This window comes from Anopheles stephensi, chromosome 3, assembly GCF_013141755.1.
Source record: "Anopheles stephensi strain Indian chromosome 3, UCI_ANSTEP_V1.0, whole genome shotgun sequence".
NCBI lineage: Eukaryota > Metazoa > Arthropoda > Insecta > Diptera > Culicidae > Anopheles > Anopheles stephensi.
This window is the reverse complement of record NC_050203.1, coordinates 58,366,355-58,388,152: the sequence shown is the minus strand read 5'-3', so window position 1 is coordinate 58,388,152 and position 21,798 is coordinate 58,366,355. Positions and strand designations below refer to the sequence as shown.

General features: G+C 46.6%; 1 protein-coding gene across 1 annotated transcript in view; it reads right to left on the bottom strand.

Moving 5' to 3' along the window:
* Nucleotides 1-1,305: 1,305 nt before the first annotated feature.
* LOC118508989 (protein apterous) overlaps nucleotides 1,306-21,798 on the bottom strand; it is a 64,537-nt gene continuing 44,044 nt past the window's right edge. Inside the window, exons 5-8 of the mRNA XM_036048987.1 lie at nucleotides 13,283-13,456; nucleotides 12,962-13,218; nucleotides 5,609-5,805; nucleotides 1,306-4,588 (exon numbers count right to left, since the gene is read on the bottom strand). Coding sequence (XP_035904880.1) covers nucleotides 4,418-4,588; nucleotides 5,609-5,805; nucleotides 12,962-13,218; nucleotides 13,283-13,456 — 799 coding nt within the window. The 3' untranslated portion in view covers nucleotides 1,306-4,417. The remainder of the gene's footprint in view (nucleotides 4,589-5,608; nucleotides 5,806-12,961; nucleotides 13,219-13,282; nucleotides 13,457-21,798) is intronic.

Here is a 21,798-nt window from a genome sequence, read left to right as displayed (position 1 = left end):
AATGCTCTGATTACCTTTTTTGCCATTCTAATGCAAAAAAAAAGGATAAATACATTAGCCAATCCATACAAATTGGGGTTGCCCGGTAGTAAATGTCAGCGGCGCCAGTACTCACATGGCAGAACCGGGGTTCAAATCCCATCTGGGCCGTTTTTGCCATAGTTGAACTATCTGACTATCCAACTATGCGGTATCGATAAGTCTCGTATGTCAGAAATAACTTAAAGGTCGTTGCCTAGAAAGCATTCATATTTTAATGTATTGGTTTAGGCAACTCCTCATAACAGCTTTATTTTAAAAACAAGTGCTTCTAATATCATTTGAGTTCCATCAATAAATTTAATATTGTTTTTCAATAAAGTTTTCCAAGTTTTGTAATTTGTTAGACTTACTGTAAAAGCAGCAGTTAAAAAATAGTTAATGTGAACTAAGTGATTGTGTTTTGCTCACAAACGAACATAACTTACACTTAATTTTTCTATGGAATCATTTGTTCTGGAAAAAAGTACAATAAGTTAAAATTATTTAAATTTTCGAATTGTGAAGATTTTGCGATCAATTTAAAGCAACCAAAAACATCCATTTGAAAATTATTGTAAATACTGGCCTCTAAATTCAAATTTTACTATTAAAAGTGAGTGACAAACGCTCCATGAACATTCGACAGCAAGAGTATCCACTGACGTTTCCTCGACAACCACAGGTAATCTTCTGGATTCCCACAACGCTTCAGAATACTTAACATGAGTATTCATTTTTAAATCTCCCTAGCTTAGCCAAATCTACCACACCACTCATCAAGTACGCTGTTTCACCTTCCCATCACCACACGAACCATGGAATGATTCCCTGATTAAAATCGTATTAATGCACACCCACCGGATTGTCACCCGAGCTCGTCGGCGCAGTCGTCACCTAACAAATTGCACCAAAGCTACCAACCCGTCCCGTTTGATCCTGCACGTGGCTTCCGTGGGCTGCCCCTGTTCCATCACCCAGGAGACGGATCCGCTTATTTGAGTGGTAAAAAAAGCATAAGTCCTTCGACTTTGTCCCCGATCGGCGAGCCCACCGGCCCTCGGCGGGAGATGGGCGCGTGTGCACACGTGCGAGGTGAAATAATGAGCTCTCCAGCTCGGGCGCGTCGGCATGGTCGGCGTGAATGGGAAACACGTGCAACAAACATAACCTCCCGGGGAGGTCCTGCGCCCGTCCTCGGCGACTTACCTGGCTTGCGTACGGGGTGCGCTGTCGCGTTCGGAGGCGATAAATAGGAAAAACCAACATTTATTAAAGCTCAAGTAGTTTTTTTTCTGTTTCATTTATGTTTCGCTTTATTTATTTTTCATCTCTATTCTTGCATTTTTTTCCAACATGCCCATTCATGGGGGGTAGTCGTATGAAAGGATAAAGTTTTGTGTGTTTTTTTTGAAAATGTTTATCACTAGTTAAACTTGTTTTTACCCTCCCTTTTACACACTTTCTCTTAAACTTAGATTGAGTTTTAACTGTCTTAGCCTAGCTTCGCAATGATATAAATAAGAATCTTTTCGTACCTTTAGGATATCCTCCAGAACAAACACGCTCACACACACACGCACATGAATCCCGCCCTTAAACACTATTCTTCCCTATGTTCCCTTCTTCTAGAAAGAGTAAGAATTCTACCGCCTTACGTCTTAAGCGCTTACACACTAGCTGAACTGTACACTACGGACTTACGAGCTAGAGCGTTTGATCCCGGCATCCAACCGAGCCCCGTTGAACTGCTTGAGCATTTCGGTACCGTTTGTTCGGACAGTTTGCTTCCAATCTCAATCGCTGCCTAGTGGCGCCACCACATCTGGCAGCGTAACAATAATTATCCTAACTCCCGCAACCCCTAAAGACCATAAACAACAGGGCGAAAGCCGGCTGGGAAAGCTGGATGACGAACAACTCTCCAACCATAAGGGCATAAATTAGGAGCTATCTAACTGCTGCTTTAGTTGCTTCCTGTGACAAGAGCATTATTTATTGAGCTGGATTTTCACCTTTTTTTTGAACATTTTTCCAACTTGGTTTTCCACGTTTCCTTGACGTGGAAATGCACAAGGAACTGGGTGTGATGTGTTGCATAAATTTTAGATTTGTCTCTATGAGGTTCCAACGCGACAGAGAGCTTAAGAAACGAGATGAAGACATCCCAAGCAAGTTAAGTAAAGCTACACCGGAAGTAAATTAGGAATTTGGCTTGACGGTAAGGAGTAACTTATGTACTTTACGGAAACTGTTTCAAGTCTCAAGGACTGTGGAAACGGACCGAAAATCTACACTCGTGATCGCGAGAATGGGAGGACCCATGGAGCAAGCAGACATACATTTACTTAATGCTTCCATTCAATGGAAATTGGTACATCGAGCGGGCATTTTCCTTAACAAGCAAGGAACGATCAAAAGAAAGGGGAAAAAACCTCTCAGAGCTGAGGCCTACAAGCTCGGAATTCAATCGATTGTCTGTTTATGTACAGTGAAGTGAATTTATTACGCTGGAACGTCTACGAAACGAGAGCATTGTGGGATAATCGCCATGCGTTGGGATTATCCTTCACCACGGAAGCTACGATCACAACGGTGACTCGCGATTTGCAATTCATGAGTCCTGGTTCAGGCTGGTTCGGAGGAAGAAAAAAAACCGTACCCCCTAGAAAGGAGATTGATCAATCAACTCCGATTCAAATCAATGAGCACAACATCACAATGCATCCGGGGATTATCCTTGTGGACCAACAAAACCGCTACGCACCGGGTGGACGATGTCAACGATGTCCAAATCGCTGGAAACACTTACCATCTGAGGGCTAACAGGTCTAACAGGGGGGGAGGCTAACAAAAAAGATGGCGAACCAAGGGTGGGTCAGAATGCGATAGATCAACCTCCGGTGGGAAGACTCAGAACCGCTGCGGAACGCACCACCACGGTTCTGTTTGAACGTTCGAAGAACATGAGAAAAATCATACAAGTATGCTGCATATACACGCTGGTAATCATATGTGCATACATTATTATTAAGAATCTCGAGTTCCGCGTCGAAGTCTCTGTTTGTGTGTGTGATGATGATGATGGTTTCAGCTAGGAGCAGGTAACTACTACCGCCATTTTTTTCCCTTCTCTACACTCAGCTTTAGTTTTCTTGTCTTCTTTCACTAGCAGCAGCAAGCATTTTTCCTGCCTTCAAACCACTGGATTCGTTGGTTTTGTGTGTTTTTTCCGCTTCTTTCGTTTACTCCTTTCCTGTTCTATCTTTTCCTCATATCTCGGCGTGTATGTAGCACTGTTGTTGTTGTTTTTCTATATGTTGCTTCTGCTTTTTTTGTGTGTGTGTGTGTAACTCTCGATACAAGTTTCGTTTTTTTTGCACTTCAACCCTCTACTTCGTACTGGGCGTTTATGTTCGTTTTTTGCGGTTTTGATTCTTTCTACAACATTTTTGCTCACCATAGCTTCCTGCGTGATGTTTTTTTTCTCTCTGCACTGCGTTCAATGTGGTGCGATTTTTCCATCATTTCGAACCCGCCTACTGTGGTTGGGGGGGACTTGAGCGAAACGCACCTAGCAACCGCGTATCTCCGCGTTGTCTTTGCCGATGCCGAAAGCTTTTACCCCAACATCCTTCCCCTGGTGACGGGGACTTACGGGAGAAGAATTCAATCCGCTAACGGGCGAACAGGCTTACTCGCCTTCGATACATTCATTGCATGTTCAGGTAAGTTTCTTTTTATTTCTGTTGGGCCACCGCCACACCGTGCACACGATGCACCGATGTTCGTTCCGTTCGTTCTTTGCTGGGCCCTGCCTGCCTGCTTACGAGCCGAATAATCGGTCAGCAAACGGTCGCCTGGAGGAAACCCAGCGGAAAGAAAACCAAAATTTGAATATAATAACATCATTGTGTTCCGCGCGACATGACTGTGGGCAGGCACACGCACACGATCATGGCACCAGGCACCGGGTGCAAAATGGTGCGCTGGAATGAACGCACAACCTGTTCCGGGGGGAAGAATTTAGTTTACATTTTCATTTCCATTTGCTTTTTTCCCTGTTACTTTGCACTGAGACGCTGCTGTTCCTATTTCCCTGTACACGCACGCACACACGAGCAACCTGTCACACACACACGTTTACCACTTTAAATCCGACTTTTCCACCAGTCTTCGGGGTGAGTTCTTGATTGGATTCCTTGCACAATTGTCACACAAACTTGGCTGGCGTTCAGTTCCCTGTGCCAGCTTTCTGTACAGCGCACGTTTCACCGGGACCGTGACACACCGGTGCGGTCACACCGCCGTTGGGGTTGGTCGCCGTACCACCGCCGAGCAACCGTCGTATCCAGCGCCGAAGATGCACTTGCCATTGCATTCTCGACTGCGAGTGTTGCTAGTCGAGCGACGATGGGCTACCGGGGCCACCCATAATGTAGGAACCGGGGCTGTGCGAAACGTACCCGTCCAGATCGAGCGAACCGTCGCCCTTGTCCGAATCGATGATTTTGCCTTCCTGCTTCATCATCATTCGGCGCCATTTTGCGCGTGCGTTCTGGAACCAGACCTGGAGAAAACCGAAGGGGGGATAGATGATGGTAGAGAGAACAAGATGAGATATCGATTGGGGTGGAATTGACGAGGGAATACGAATGAAATTTGAAATTACTTAGAATGATGATTTCTTATCGAATTTAGCAGATAAGCTTAGACTTTTATTTAACTAATCATGTTTATTAACTTATGCATTAAAACTTATATCCATGATGACGATTTATCAGGTGATGTCCTTCCAGAGAAAAAGGTCCTTATCAACTGAATTCAAATTGTAGTGGTCAAGTTTATCTTCATGCGAGGATTCTAGATATTGTGAAGAACTTCATGACCACCAGACCTAGTGAATTATACTTCTAAAACACATCCGCTTTCTTAAGGAGAAACTTCGGCAAGCAAAGACTAGAGGACTGGTGCGGACCAGACGCCCATAAAATCTGAGCAGAGGTTATAGAGTCAGTTCAACCGTTTCATTGGTTTATGCCTCTGATAAACTAGATAAATGATCTATAGGATAACAACAAATATCCTATAGATTCCTACTTCTATGTCTTCCATGCGTTCTTTTAAAATATCCTGGGGGAGTGCTGGATGTCTAGAATTAAGATCAATTGGAAGAATCATAGAGCTCAACACGACTTTTTAAGACATCATTTGAGTGCACAAATCGCCTGACGATAAACTTATTACTGAAAATCAGCTACGAGCTTCTGATGATTGCTGACAAACAACAATCCACCACACATTTTCTAAAGAATTCTAAATGAAAGATCTTTGTCTCCTACAATAACGGTGACCCGTGTCCAATTGGTAGGACGAAGGATTCAGTATCCTAAGGCTTTAGAATCACTTTCCATGATTCAGGATTTACTACTTAATCAAAGAAGCCAGACATAACAGCCCAAGACCTCTCGAGTCCAACAAGAAGAAACAACTCAGAATTTGAAGAAAATTTTGATACTTTTGCCCTTAAATTCTATTTTTACCGATACATAAATTAAATATTGTTCATTTAACATAAAGTAAACCTTACCTGTAACACACGCTTCGGCAGTCCCGTCTTCTGCGACAGCTGCTTCAGATCCTTCGCGTCCGGATTGTGGTTGATGGCGAAGTAGGACTTCATCGTGCGGAGCTGATGATGCTTGAAGGACGTCCGCATCCGTTTGGCCCGCGACGATGACCCAAGCCCCCGGCTAAAGCCCAGATCCAAATACTCGGTGTTCAGGTCTGCAAGACAAGGGTGAAGAGCAAAATCGGCGTAGGAAAAAGATTAAAGAAAATGGGCGAAAGAATCACGTTTGGATTAACCGGCATGTTGCCGGTGTATTTGCGTGTGTCTAGCTTTATTGCCAACTCACTCCCAAGCTCCCAAGCTGCCGATTTCTTTCGCCTTCTTTTTCCCTCTCTCTCTCGAAGACAACAAAACCTCTGACAGAGGAGAAAAATGATCAAAAGAAACACAACGAGCTACCCTGTCACTCTGTCTAGCTGGTGGCTACTTGTTTCATTGTGTGTGTGTGTATGTCGGTAGATGTAAAGGCCGTTTTTATGTCGTAGTTTTCTCGTGTCTCGTCGTTCTCTTGACCTGCTCCTCCTCCGGGCTAAGGGCCACCATCGCGGGGTGTGACTATCCCTGAACTCAATGTGCGTTTTGTAGCTGGTCAAGCACCATAAAACCGAATCGTAACCCGAACCGGCGCACCTTCCACTCACCGCGTTGGGAAGGAAATTGTACATCGTAACCCTTTCGGGGTTGAGATGCTGCGTCGAAGAGTGTGCACCGGCCATGATCAGCGGACAGAAGGAGCACGGCGGTTCAACAACAACTTCCAACCTTTTTGAACTGGCCAGTATCTGGTACGTACATACGCACACGGGCACATAATAATCGTAAAACCCAACCGATGTCTTTATCGGGGACATCGTGAGTGTTGCGAGAACTCAACACTGGGTCCGTTTCTGGGCGAGAGTTCGGAGCAACGTGATCACCCCCAAGCCTAAGGTAAGTGGCGAATGCTAGGTGTATTTCTCGGTAAAGAAAAGAGTTGAAAAGTCCCATCCTGAAGGTCATCAAAACCTAAAACACATGCAAGTGGCGCAAAAAAAACCTGCTACACCTTGGCCAGTTTCTGGATTTTGAGGTTAGAAAACTCCTTTAACAACAGCTCGCAACAGGTGAAACTTTTGTCTGAGCAACGCAAATGTATGTAAGACGAGTTCGTACTCGTAAAGCGGTACCGAATGTTTACAACTTTGTGTCATAAAATGTGCTCCATCTTCCCACCCAACCCAGCGGAGGCTTGTGGAACTGGACGTAATTCTAGCAACTACATTTCCCACGCTTGAAGGTTCGTGCGGGCTGTGTTTATTTTTTCTCTCTTTTCCATTTGATTGCTTCCTCCGAAGGCTTGGGTTTCTATCTCCTCCTTAAAACTGGGTTGATCTGCACCGGTCTGAACTCTGACCGTCTGACCAGTAGCGCCCAACCGATGTTACGCAAATCCCCAACCCAATCCAACGTAAAGGTTGGCTAGATCAACGGTCGGGTGGGTGGGTGCTGATCGGAACTCCGAGCCCGAACTTCCAGTAGCCAAGCACCGGACAAAGGCTACCGGTAACCGCTTTACATAGCAACAATGTTTTAAAAAAAAAATCATAGACCATAGGTCCGTGGTGCTACCCTGGCCCACGGGGATCGATCGCCAGAATTGCCTTCGGAGGGTAGTGCCGCCGTCTCAGACAAATTACAGTGTCCAGTGTTGAGGGCGACCGGAGCGAACCCACCTCTCGACGTAGTGATTTCGTGAGCCACCACAGCAGCAAAAAAACACTTCATCCCCAGATCACTACAAAGGCGCATGATCTATCCGATCGGACTATTAGAATTATGCTACCGCACTACCAACACGGTTGTATGTTATTTCTTCTCACTTGAAGCTCGGATCGGAGACTGGCCGTTAACCGGTAGCCCGACGCCGTCAATAGTTAATAGAAGGAAGCCGTTTGGAACGGGGCAGGGAAGAGTCCACGGTAGGAACTCCCGTAGGGTACCGAGAGCAAATAATAACCGGGTTCAAAATGCTCCGTCTGACGCACCAGACAATGATACTGTTTTCCTTGTCGGTTCGGCGTTTTTTAGGGTCCCTTGGATTTCGAAATAGCGGTCAGTTTGGAGAGGTTTTCTTTGCTTAATATTAGTTAAGCGTTGTGTTCTTTATGCCTTGCGGGCTCGTTTTTTGTCTCTGTCCCTCTATCTCTCTCGCTTATTGCTCGATGAAGAGATATCGGACGTATGTTGCGTGTGCTTCCTTCCCGTTTGCGCACCCCCATTTATGATCATCACCAACCTTGAGGCGCCTGAAGTTGTCAAATCAAAGAACTCGGTGGGAGTAAGCGGAGGGTGGAGTGCAGGTAAGAGACGCGAGAAGCAGACCAACAGAACAGCAGCAAAAAAACAATAACGGATAGGCAACCACAGGAAACGGAAAGCAGGCAAACATCTACCACCGGAGGGCGTTAAAGTCGACGGCTTGAGCTTCTGTTTTGTTTCGGGGGTTTGTCCGGTTCTTCCCAATTTCCCGTGTTGGCTACTCGTTCTGGCCAGAGGACTCTTAAGCGAGATGGTCACTACACTCTTTAAACCTGAAGAAAAGGTGAGTAATTGTAGCCGCCTGCTCGTGGTGGACCAAGCTGTGGTAGGTGAAAATTGGATAAATGTCACTTCAGGTTAGTGGAAAACACGCGTCGTATGGATGAAATTCTGCAACAAAGTATAGTTGCTATATCTCAAGATGCTTTTAGATCCTTCAAAATTAGGAGCAGGACATATAAAAAAATCCCCAAACCGTTTAACGAACTAATCGTTCTTCTGTTGCGGAAGATGTCTGGCATTGTCTTGTGCAGCCTGTCTGAAGAATGCCTCCAGAATGAGAAGGAGGAGCTCGCGCTGATTAAACAATCGAAAACCGGTTCGTGGTTCGTCCACGGAATCGAACGGCCTAAGTTACGACGAGACCGTGTAACACGGTTACCCGCCGACCAATTCGATGCACCCATCCAAAGTGTATCTCTTTACCCATTGTATGCCCGACCCCCTCGATTGACCGCTTACTGGCTGCCAAACCAAACAGACTCACCCCCAGCGTCTGACGGGTAGCGTCTGTTCCCCCGCACGAAGATGCTACTCCACAAAGGCTTTCCCGCTCGGTCGTTAATCATTACAAAAAACAATGGTACTGTGTCTGCCACTTCCTCGTTGATTTCCTTTTTGTTGTTTGATGCTCGTTTTTTTTTCTTTCGGTGGTAGCTTTGTGTTTTTCCCTGTCGATGCATCGGTCGCTTTTGTGGGCCGACAACGCGAGCCGAGTCTATCGGTCAGTAGGCAGTACAAACATAAACATTGACATAAAAAACGATGGACGGACGAACGAGCAGCCGTCGAAATGATGCGCTGCCCGGATGCGCAAACAGATTTCATTTTCTTTCGACCGCCTGCTCCAACCCGAACAGACTCGTGATTGCCAATCAACCGTTTTGTTTGTTGCGCCGTGGGGACGATCGGGACGACTGGACTACAGCGTCATCAACTGGTCCTTGAAGAGGCACGAAACGGAGCATCCTTTCGGCGTTGTATGCGCCCAGTGTTGAAGGTTGTTATTAACATGTTTAACGCCAGCCCGCCAATAGGACGACTGCGGAGATCATAAAAGGATCGTAAAGCGCGTACAAATAATTAAAAAAAACATTCATGCCAAGTCCTGTCTGGAGGATTGTTTTTGGAGTTGCAGATTCTCCCTGTTGGGGTCTTGAAATGGGCTCTGTAGTCGCTCGGTTTTATGTCTCCATTTTTATTGCTGAGTTTTGATTAAAAATTTTTAAAGGCTTAATCGTGGCTGGGTTAAGATGAGATATTTAAAATCATGCCTTTTATATGGAAAACCAATCAGTTTAAAAATTGGAAATGAATTTTCTTGGAACTCTTGCCCCGTTTATGAAGCGATCTGTAAGCTAAAGCACCTTAACCCGATAAGCATTCCGTTCCTTAAGTATTGCTTTCCCAAATCATAAAGCGATAAATTAATCTATTCTGGAGCGTTCTTCCTACTCGACAGGATCAGGTTACATCTCAATATCCCGACGATTACAGCATAAAGACAACAACAAGAAACACACAAACGCTCTACGAAATCAGGTCAGACGTTGGGTTCCTGCTAGAACGTTGGGAAAGCAACTGTTGCGATCATAAATTAACCGAAAGTAATCCAATCCAGAAAAAAACACACACACACGCAGCCCGACCAGATGACAAAAACCTGCGCCATTCGTCGCATCTGTGTCCTGCTGATCTATGGGCCGTTGCGAGGGGCCACGGAACGGAAAACGCGTCCGATAAGAATCTTCTCTACCGAACCGATCCGGTGATCCTTCGAACCCCAGTTGCAACCCGCGCGACGCTCGAGGACCGGTATATCGTGCCTATCACAACACCCTTCCGCGGCAGACACAGTGACCCGCTGGGCATGCCGTAGGCTTCGTGGCGGCATGGCCTAGCAAAACCGCTGGGCCGTTTTTTTTTTTATTGAACCTACGACCTTTTACAATCTCTTTCTTTATGATATGTTTATTAACTTTTCGACTTCTTTACTGCCTTACGGGCCACGATGAAAGAATGATCGCACATGAGAAAACAACAAAACTCTTCATCTCCGACCTACCATCCCGCCCGCGTCATCGTCGAGTACAGGAGGGAATCCGGTACGGTAGGGCAATATAATCGTGAAACCATCCGAACGAAGTCCAACAGCATCATTCGTCGTGTGAAGCACGCACATAGTATGGGAAGGAACCCGAAAGGAAAAAAAAGAGGTGCGACCTCGAGACAAGACATGGCGGCCTTGCTGGGACTGTGCCGGAACCCTTCCCGTCAGAAGGCGTGCAGCGTGCATTTGTCTATTTTTCATCCATTTCGAGTGAGTGCTAATAGAGATAAGCGGATCCCACCGACAGGCACTGGACCCGGCAAGTATTCCTGGAAGCTGCCTAAACGCTGCTCCTCTGTGCGTCTTCCATGCGCCCCGTTTTGCCCACCTGCCGAACCGGTAGCGCATGGTGATTCCTGTCCAAATGGTGATGATCTCTCTAATAGACATCACAAACATTAGCCGGAATTTCGAAAAAAATGGTCGGATGTTTCACGATTTCCAGCCTTCGATAGTGGCGGGTAAGAACTTTCGATCCCAGAAGCTAAGCAGTATTCCCAGAAAAGCGAGACCTCCGAAACATGCAAAGCAACACGGAAGCCATTTCCGGACCAGATCGCTGGTGATTTTAAAGAGGTCTTCACTCTCCAAATTGATGAGTCCCAGCATAGACGCTAAGGGTTAGGGTCCCGGAAGCTTTCAACCTTTCGTTCCAAAAAAAAACTGGGGGATACCATTTAGTCTCATCAAATCACGCCCAATTAAACTACCGGGCACCCTTAAGGTAGAAAGATTTAGTGTGGAATCGTGGAACACCTCAGGCAGGTAACGACGCTCGTTTCTAGCGTCGATCACCGAATGGCGTGTCCCGAAGCGGATAACGTTTGTAAATGACACATCATTAGCACTCGCAGTCTGCCACTGTTTGCAACAGCTTTTCCGAAGCCAAATTCTCGAGAGCCACCATCAAAAAATTCTTGCAATAGATTAGAGAGCTCTTTTCTTTCCAAGGAACCGTTTGATGGTTGGGGCATGGTGACCCATAGCTACAATGCTCTTACAACGATGAATATTTACATCGTGTTTACTATCAACTTTATCGTGCCGTATTAATCATCCCTGCCAAGACGGGCTCAAGCAGCCATGTCCTGTTTGTTGCAGCACAAATAATAACAACGAACTAAAAACAAAAATCCTTTCATTTTTCATTCTATTCGCTCAAGTCGCGCTTTTCGCCGCTGCACACTACGACGGTTCGCAAAACGTAACAACATTCCGCGACATGACCTGTCACTCAACTGCGAACACACACGCGGACCAACAAAACCATCTGCCTTGCTGGTTGTTTACAGCAACCCCGTCACCATTGGGGGAACGGATCGGCGAGAACGGGCCGGACAGAAAAAAGATACGCAACGGGCCAAGAGCTCACGGAACGGAAAAGGTCAGGCCAAGCGCTCTGCTCGGTACGTGCAATGAGTGGAGCTGGAATTAAAAGCGATACAGCATAAAACAATATCTGCAAAAGCCAAATGGATAAACCTTTGCCGCCTCCCCCTGGTCCCGCGTGGACATTCTGCCTGAGTGTCCTCACGCTTCCCCTCCAAGCTTCACCCTTCCTCGACCTCTACCATAAAGCGGTAGCTAAAAGCTCACTGAAGCAATTACAACGATAGCCATCAGGGTTCAACCCGAAAGGCAGGTTCAGAGATCGCTACTTTTTTGTTTTGCTCGGCCATATTTGTGTGTGTGTTTGTGTGTGCAGTTCGTGGACCAAACCGGGTGCAAAACAGTTGCCCGCGAAAACAACCCACTCTACCGGCCGGTTCCTGCCGGTGGTGGCAGATGCCGCAGAACGCAACATCGTATCAGCATCGTTCATCACTCCGCACAAACGTTACATACTAAATATTTATTTATTTCTGTCACCCCGGCGCTCGGGCCCGGCAAAAGCTGCCTCACACCGCGCCCTGGGAAAATGGATGGAGCAGCGGAGAGGGTTGGCCGGCGGGTCCTTGGGTAGCATCATAAATTTTCACCGAACCACGTTGCGTAGAGGCGTGCGAACAGATCCACATCCGATCGTTCGCTTGTTGAAACACATTTCTACCCTATCGCTCCCTCTCCCTCTCCACCTTCCTCCCTTTCTCCAGGGGGGGGGGGGAGCAAAAGCAGCTTATCTAAAGCTAAGCCAGCCAGCGGTTCATGCACGCGATCATAACACAGGCAAGCGAGCAGACAAGGCCGAGCGTAGCCAGAGTTGGGAAATTAAATGAAGACAAAATAAATGAATCTATGATGGCGTGCGTGCCATGCGGCAGCTTGGCAAAGAGAGGGGTTTTTTTTTCGGGCGGAGAGGTGAAACAACTGTATTACAAACTGGCTGGCTGCTCTGCCACCGTTTTTTTTTGCCATTCGAGGCATCTGATCATAAATTCATAACTTTGCGAAATTCAAACGCGGGCGATCGTTATCAGACAATGTAACATATGATACGGTGAGTTCATCAGACCCTGGTGGAATGTTTACGTGTGATAGTACATTTCCAAACATGACCAGACCGGAGAGTTAACGGCCAAAAACTCAGATCAGAGACATCATCATTTCGCAACATTTCTTATCTCGGGGGTCTCAGTTCGCAAGGTACATCTATAACGATAAAGGGAGAGGAAAACATTACTTACCGAGGCTAGCCGTCATGGCTTCGATGTCTTTGGGCTTCCGCTTCCGGGGACGACCTTTCTGGCGCGGTTGCTGCGGTAGGCCGGTGACGCCATGCGGTGGGTAGTAGGTGGCCGGATTCAGTTTGCCCCCGCTCGTCGTCGAATCGCTCGGGCTGAGCGGTGCACTCGGGGACGTGCCGTACTGGGCCTGGTAAGGACACTGCATCGGCATGCCAGGCAGCGATGTCGTCGCCTCAAGCGGAAGCTCAATGTGTGATCTGTGGTAGAAGAGCGAAAAGCGTTTAACGTCACTGAGGGCTCAAATTTCCGACCGCAACTTACCGACAGAAGACGGCCGAATCCCGTATCGTGAAGTGGTCGCCCTTGTTGAGCGGAGTGTTGCAGACGGCGCAGGAAAAGCAACGTATGTGGAACACCAGGTGCCGGGCGCGCATCACCAGCTCGGAGGAACTAATCGATGCCAAGCACTTGGAGCACCGGCGCGAACCGAATACCCTGCGGATGGAAGAGCGACAAGACAAACGCCTTATTAAGCGAACCATCAGTCCCACCGTTCGATCTTATTCCCACTCCGGAAAAGGCGGAATGCGTTCCGTTTCTGTCCCGGTTTCCGATTCGTCTCAAAACAAGATTCCTACACGCTGTACGAGACGCCGTCCCATTAATCTTTCATAACGCTTCAGCGTGCCTCGTTGGGTAGAGCAGCGACTCACATTACGCGCCTCGACAACAAGTGTCCTCAGCAAATCTTGGGCCCACCGAGCCCACCGACGTCGAACCGGGAGCATAGAATTTGGTTTCCCAGAATTCCAGACCCAAACCCGTACTATGAACGCCTTAAAAGCGGCAAAAGGCACCCTTCGAAATACCAACGAGAACAAACAAGATACAAGAAAGAAAAAAGCACCAAATGTTCCAAACCGAATCTTCGTTCCAGTTCGGTGGAAAAACGGAACGTTGGAAATTTATGTTGTAGGCGGTATGCAACATTTTTCGTTCTACATCGGACCGACCGAGTTTTGCTATTGCGTTTAATCATATTCGTCCGGAGCCCCTCCTGATTTGCCTACGTCACCGGGTCACCCAGATGCGACCGGATCGCGCCCATCGATGCGCGAAGGGCCTGTCATGTGCAGGGACCCAGAACTAAAGCCCGTCGGCGGCGGCCGGGAACGATGAGTTATGGATGTTTTGCTACAGGGCAAGGAAATTAGGGGCGTTACGTTAGGTTGGATGGATAGCTGCGGGCGAGTAAATTGGTGAAAGATGGCGCATTTTAGAACTTAGAGAAATCTTCCCTCCAATGTTTCGGAATCCTCAATTCTAACTTCTAACAACATTTTCAAGCAATTTTTTGCAAATTCCTTTCAACTTACATGTTGATCTTAAGAATATATTCATCTGTACCATTTATTTATGGAAGAAATTGAGGTAAAAAACCCACCCGATTTGTGTTATTTGCATCTCATATCGTAAAATGTCTCCCTGCCGGGTGCGTACCGGCGAGTGCGTAGTGCGATCTCTTCAAACTGACCCCAGCCCCGGTCGTATCGCTGCTGGATACCGCGTTTTATGGGTGAAATTTTATTCCAAACTTTATGTTTTCCTGAGCCCACAGCATTCAAGCACTACGGCTGAGCCGACGAAGAGGCCCAGCTGTCCCAGAGCACGGATCTCCTAGCCCGGCTCTGAAACAGCTGACGGACGGAGCAGCGGGTGCCCTTGTCACGCAGGGGATGCTGATTTTATGATCTTATGATTTAATCTATATTCCTATAAAATTGCCCACCACGCACAATCCACTTGTCTGCTCGTTCATCCGGTCGCTCCTTCGCTTCGGATCGCTTAACCGAGCCGGCGTGCACCTGCAGTGTGTGCAGAAGACCTTCGCGTAACCATGCCCCGACCGCTAGCATGGATTCTTCCAATTGGACACAGAAATTATACGCACATTCCGCCCCGACCAGGTACGACGAGGTTTTTGATCTTCGCCCCCGATGACATGAATTAAAATGGAAAGAAACCGCTTGCGAGCTTTTCTCCCGCCCCGACCGTTCGCCGGTGACAAAAAGCATTCCCGCAACCAGAATGTGCAAATCTGCAATCAAAATGCAGCGAAAAACAAACACAGGGTTTCTGAGGCGAAGTATGCCTTAAAGTACCGCAGAAAAGGCGTGTGGCGAGACACAGATATTCATAAATAGAGACATAAAATATTGGGTTTTACTGTTATCGCTCGCTGGCTCTTTAGCAAGCTTATATGGGGTATTTAATGTTTTGTTTGTGGATCGTAAAAATTTCAATAATATCGCATCCACGCATACACCGCGTCGCGTCCTCGTTGGTTGCAAAAGAAAAAGAAAAACAGCGGACGGCCTTAAATCAGGGGGCCCCATGATGTCTCTGGTGGATGGTTGAGTGTGTGGGGAGTTGGGAAGAACGCGCAAAGCACACGGTGATGATCTTCAAGCATCGAGGATCCGTTTCGATGACGATGAAGGTAGCAATGATACCCGGTACCGTACGCGTTTTGCTTATCCCAAATTTATCCATCACCTGCTGGGTCGAGCATTCGTTTTACGATCTTTCCTTTCTGTCTCGCCAGCTCGTTGAAGACTCGGGTTCACAGCAACGAAAAAAAACGAGCAAATACAACTCCCCGACAGCGATTCTGCGCAAGCTCCCGCGGATGCGTCAACGACTTTGGGGACAGCGAACGGCGTGCGAATACTTCCAGCGGGATAATAACTCATAACTGCTCCCAACGAGGAATTCGATCCGCTCGGCAGCTTCCTGCCGGCAGCACTGACCTCAAGGTGGGTTTCGGAGGGCGCATGAGGTTTCGGGAGGACACAAATCCCACCGATCTCGCCCCGCTGGGAAATCCAACCTGATGGCTAACAAATTTCCTTATTTACGGCCCTTGATCGCGCATCGGGCGAGCCGGGCCAACGTGCGATCACTAGATTCGCTAGCTCCCTGTCCGGTCTACGAACTTCACATTGAACCTGCTGCTCGACGATTTCAATCTTGACGACAAAAGGCAAACCCCTGCGAGCGGTGACTGATTTAGGGGCGACCGATATACACCCAACCCCAGTTGGAGAAGATTGTTCGTTTCGCAACACATGTGTTCGCCACCGGCCTGTTTCATTCATAAATCTGCCAGTCGGCAATCGGGCAATTCATAACGAGCCGGTACGCTAATTCATCGGTGCGAATAGAACATCTGTGAATAGAACGAACGCTCAAGCGTTGTGACAGGCTTCGGGCGTCCACCCTGTTAGATGCTGACAAATGACACTTGCCAAACGGGGGATGTCATTTTTCTAGAGCATATTTTAACAAGCAGAAGAAGACGCAATGAAGAGACAATACAGCATCGCTAACTCGCTAAATTACCACCAAATCACCATCTCGAATCGATTCGAATCGCCAGACCGTAAGCAAACTTACCGGTAATTATGTGTGAAACTGTCATATAATTGCCCTTTTCTACCGGTAGATAAGTAGAAAACGATTTCTAATGGTTGAAATCTTAACCTGCCGGAGTGTTCAAAAATGGACAATCATATTTCAAACCCGCTACCGATGGTTAAGTATCATCATTATGCTTTCTTTCAATAACGATCCGACGCTTATCGGTCCGGCCGTAAACTAACCGATCGAACGCTACCATCTTTGGGGTGTCATTTGTTTGTCTAACTAATTCTCTCCCCCCGCCGACTGACAGATACACCTGCAATCGCCGTACGTGTTTTTCGTTTTCGGGGTAGAGGTTGGTGATCGATGTGAATGAGCTGTGTGTTTGTGGGCAGTTGTCGAGAGATAAAATGGCCCAAACCGTGAAGCTGTAAACATACACAGTTAATGTTCACGGAGGCGATCATTTATGCACTACACTGGTGGGTATAAGTATGCGGTAAGAATCATACAATTTTTTTTCACTAAACATACTTTTTGGGAAACACAAAAACATGTTGGTTTACGTAAATATTCTTTGATGTGTAATTTTTCTTTACTTCTCTAAGTTATCAGAAGATATTTCATTCCACTCGAGTCTGGAGTCGGGACTTAAAACGCGACTGATTGGTTCAATCTAGACGTAGGTTAATATTTTAAAATTAAATGTTTAATTATCTAACTATTCCTGTTTACTTTGCATTATTTCTACCTAACATAACACAGGGTAAAAAGCAATATGACTAGGTCAAAAAGGTAAGAATATTGATTTTCGAAGCTGGACGACGGTATGGCCCAAAAAATGTTGGAAGATTAGGGCATCGTTCCTATCTAGCAAGCTTTTGAAGGAGTCACCCTATGTGACCCTATGTTCCCTATGATTTTACTGGTAAAAAAGGGAAAAAGTAGCCAAATCATGACACTCTGTTTTGGCCATTTATATTTGATTATTATTGATAACTACTTAAAACCATTTATAAGTTCTTGTAGCATGACGAATGTTTTTAACTGCAATGGCTTTTTTGCCTCAGAATTTTCAGTTGAGTATCAAACGCAACAGGATGCATCCCTTTCAAATGAGCAGATTATTTTTCTATTATTCTTTATCATTGGCACTGCAACCTCGAAAGATCTCATCAGTCCTGCCGAGTGAACACCTGCGCCGCAGTCGCCACGGCCAACGGAAGCAGATTAAGTGCTTAAAGATTTCCAAATTGCTGATTGATGAAACAATTTAGTTGAGGTTAAGGTTGTTCTACCAACAACAAATCTGTTTCTATAAAACTGTTTAATATCAAATGATACACAATCTATGCAAATGCTAGACATGCGTGTTCCAGCTATTGTCGCGAACTATATCGAGTCCAAAACTAAACTTATTTCCCCTAGTGTATTTGGAGTACCCATTCACCATTATTGCTTGGTACTTCGATTAAGAAAAGAACCATTTCGGACCCTATCTACTAATTAATTGTGAAAAGAAACCAGTCAAATCTACCACTCTAGAAAATTCCATTCAACACGACCCATCGATAACCATGGCCATCATCGTCGCCGATCCCCCAAACCCGATGCCAGCAAAGCGCGATCATACTTCACCGAATTAAGATAATGTGAGCGCTCCCAGAACGTACTGCACGTTCGTTTATCATCACCGATAGGGCACAAACGAACGAGGTTTGATTAAATTATCGTCCAACAGTAAGACGCAAGAGCATGAACCCCCCTCTAAAAAAGCCACACCGTATATTAAGTTTGACACATTATCGAAAGCTTAAACCGCACGTTGGGCGTCGAGCCGACAACGGCCAAGTGCAACGCACGGACGGTTATAAATCGGTCGTGTCCGAAAAAATTAATTGACCCACTTAGCACCCGAAGGAAGCTGGCCGGGTCGCATGCAGAATGCAGCGAGCTGCACGTCTTTTCCTAACAGAGCCATTTACTTTTCCTCGGCTTCCCATGGCCACGAACGATACCACCGGCAGCTAGTAGGAGCAGTAGGAACAAAACCTCCCAAAAAGAAAAAAAAAGAACCCGTGGGTTCCAAACCTTTACCACGCACAAGAAGCCTGTTCTCGCTTTCGGTTCTTATCTTTATTAAAAGCTCGGAATACAAATGAGTAGTATCGTAGCCTGTCCTCGTATATTTCGTTGATGATCGCTCTCTCGGTCAGTTTTCTTGCACGCTTTCGTTAATCTGTCCAACCATGTTGAATGTTGGTCGGGTTTTTTTGTATGGCCGGATCTGGGAACACAACTTGAAGTTGGATCAAGCTCTTGAAGAAAAACGAAACTTACTTCACGGGAGCGCGCGCGTAACATCGATTGCCGGTGCAGGAAGTGCCATTCCCGGCAGTACTGCTACGCCCAAGAATCTTCCTTGCGTTAGGATGTGTTACTGCTAGGCTTGTGAATGCGATTCGCTTGTTCTCCTTCTGGGTTCCCATTTCGGTGGTTGTTCACTCTCGTCTTATTCAAATTTTTCAAATATTCATAAATTACTCGTTGATTAAATAAAATTAACATTTAATTTGCATAATTTTTCAATTTTCAACTCTTTTCCTCGCTCTTGTGTCAGTGTGTTTTGTTTACGTTGTTTTGTTTGTTTTTTTGTTTCGCTGCCTCCCGATGCTCCCTTCCGCCCCCCCATCACGTTCTTTGCCCGAGCGTAACTTCATTCAAAAGGTGGCAAAGGTGGGTGTTCTTCCTGTAGTGGGTATGTGGTTGCTTCTTGTTCTCACCCCCTTGTTTTTATGTTGGTTGTTGCTCCCGTTTCATGCTGTTTTGACTAGCGCACAGCTTATTCGAGGCGGAAAGCTGTCAAAATCGTTTTCGTTCACCGGGCGATTATGATGATTCGTTGTCGTGGCGGGAAAGCAAACGTTATCCAACAAGATTAATCGATTTTCGAGGAGATCGTTCTCTGGTTGAATTTGGTGGTTATCTTTCAACACGAGAAAGTCCCAAAATGTGTCTGATTGACGACAAGAAAATACAGTGAAGCATTCTAAATGAGGCTCGTCTTAATCGCCGACCCATCCATCTCATTGGCTCATTGTTTCTCATTAACCTAGCGTGCGGAAAAACACACACACACACATCATCACATCATCTGCCCACCAAACAAACAACGGCTCACTGTCCGCTTGGCTCCCATCGGTGCACATGCACATTTGCATTTTGCACATCATATTTTGACAATCGGTGGCCCTCGTTCGTATTGTCTGTTGGGCGACGGGGGTTTCGTTTTTACTTTTTCGCAGAAATTTCACTTAGCCGTACAGAGCGGGCGCAGATTTTGCGCCTCACTGCATCTCGCTGACGGTCGGTAGGCTTTCCGTGGAATTTTCGTTGCATTGTTATGCCGCCACGCACACATTGCTTAACGTCAATTTTTCGGCTAAATTAACATTCACAATAACAGAGCTGCGATAGGGATAAGTAGTTCGGTGTCGGTTTCATTGGTGGCAGAGAAAAGGAGGATGTTCAACATTGGGCCAATTTGCCGACAAAATTCCGTGGAAGCGACTCTCGCTGATGAGAGACTCATTTGCATGGCTGAGTTGCTGTTTGGGATGTGGAAAATATTACATTTTTTGGGATAAAAATTAAATTTCTCTCATCCACGTTAAAAGACTTGAAGGAATACTACTTCCAATTTCTTGTTACAACAGCTTGCTCCAATTGACTTCAAGTAATTAGATTTTCCGTTTAATTTCTCGCATAGTTCCTAGCGCCTGTCACAAGCATCAAAACAAGCGATTATCTGCGACTAACCCCCGTTCCAACTTTAGGCGTGAAAATTGAAGCATCCTTAGCCAGACTCATCAGCACAACACTCGCGTCAGCTCGCGATGTGATAAGCCCGATCCCGAGAATGTGACGCCACATCGCAACCAAACAAGGAATGGCATTTTTATTTGTTATTCGGATGAAAAATTTGCTCTGATTCCCAGAACACGACATTAAATCCATCTCGCACCGCGTCAACCCGATGGCACCCAGCGCTAACATCAGCCTTTTGCTTTTCGCGGAGTTGTTTTGCATGCCCTTTTTTTGGCTGGAATGATTTATAAGCTGCATATGTCACCGGTCTTCGTAAGAAAAGCGGTTTGCTGCTAGCAGTATTTCTTTTTTTGTGGGTTAAAATTTTTATGTTCAACATATTGTTGCCATTTTCCGTCCCCTGTCCGTCACACCTCTCGGGAAAAATTGCATCGATGCCGTTTCTTGGGCGATATATTTTGATTGCCCCACCCCAGAGATTGTGCACGGTGCAGCGTGAAGCAGGCTGCGATTGGTCGCTCGGTATGGCTGTGCCAAGCCCACGGACGCCACGATGCACCGGGATCAAATTTCCATCAGACGCGGAACATTAGGAGGCACCCATACCAAACCGGCGCGGCGCAAGGTTCGAGACAGATCGCTCACCGACACCGAAACCGAAAGCAGTTTTTGCTTCACGTGAGGAAATTTATCATTCCCCACACTCGTTTCGTCTCTCTCTCCCTCTGCCCCTACCCAGACACTCACACACGGCGAAGGTAGGAGGGAAAGGGTGGCGAACTGTAAAATATGATATCTAAATTGAGATATCCGTAAATCATGTACCCGTTCACGGAAGACGAATGTCTCAGGCCGGCCCATTCATCATAATCCCATTCGCGCGGTTACTGGAGACACCGGGCGGGGAAAGGAAGACTGGGACGCGATTCGTTCCGGTTTTGGAACACGACATCCAGGCAAGGTGGTGCGCGTTAAGGCGACAAACGGTTTGCCGGGTTGCAAGATATTCGGATCCAAGCAGATCCGGCCCAGGCCAACAAGTTGTACGCACAAGCGTCGTTCGTCCGTTCGTTGCCACCCTTTTTCACCACGACCTGGCCGCTAGCCGACAGTAGTGGCGGTTGGTCTGATTGGTGGAGAGCTTCGGGAAGAGTCGCCGTCTTGGCCACCCCAAACGGCCAGATCAAGTCCATCTTTAACTGACTGACTGACGGGCAGAATGGCCGTAGTCGCTTAACTCATTTCGCTTGGATTATAGTTTTTTTTTTGCCCCGTACTCGGATTTCGTTCTGCAGCGCCTTTTTTTGTTCGTTCATTTCACTCCGTGCGAGGAATGATTTATTTGTCGTAAATTTAAGCTTTATGACTTTCGGAAATGTGCCCAAGATGCGTTTAAATGCTCACACAAACGTCTGAGGAACCTCGCTTTTTTTGCTTTGCCAGTAAGTTCTGCTACACTGCGAGCGGGAACGATGGTCGTGTAGGATGGAGGGGCTTTTTGTTACCTACAACTTACGCTATTTGATCTTTGAATTCATTGCTAGTAAAACTGTTCATTATACCGATTTATACCGGCCGAGTTGGCG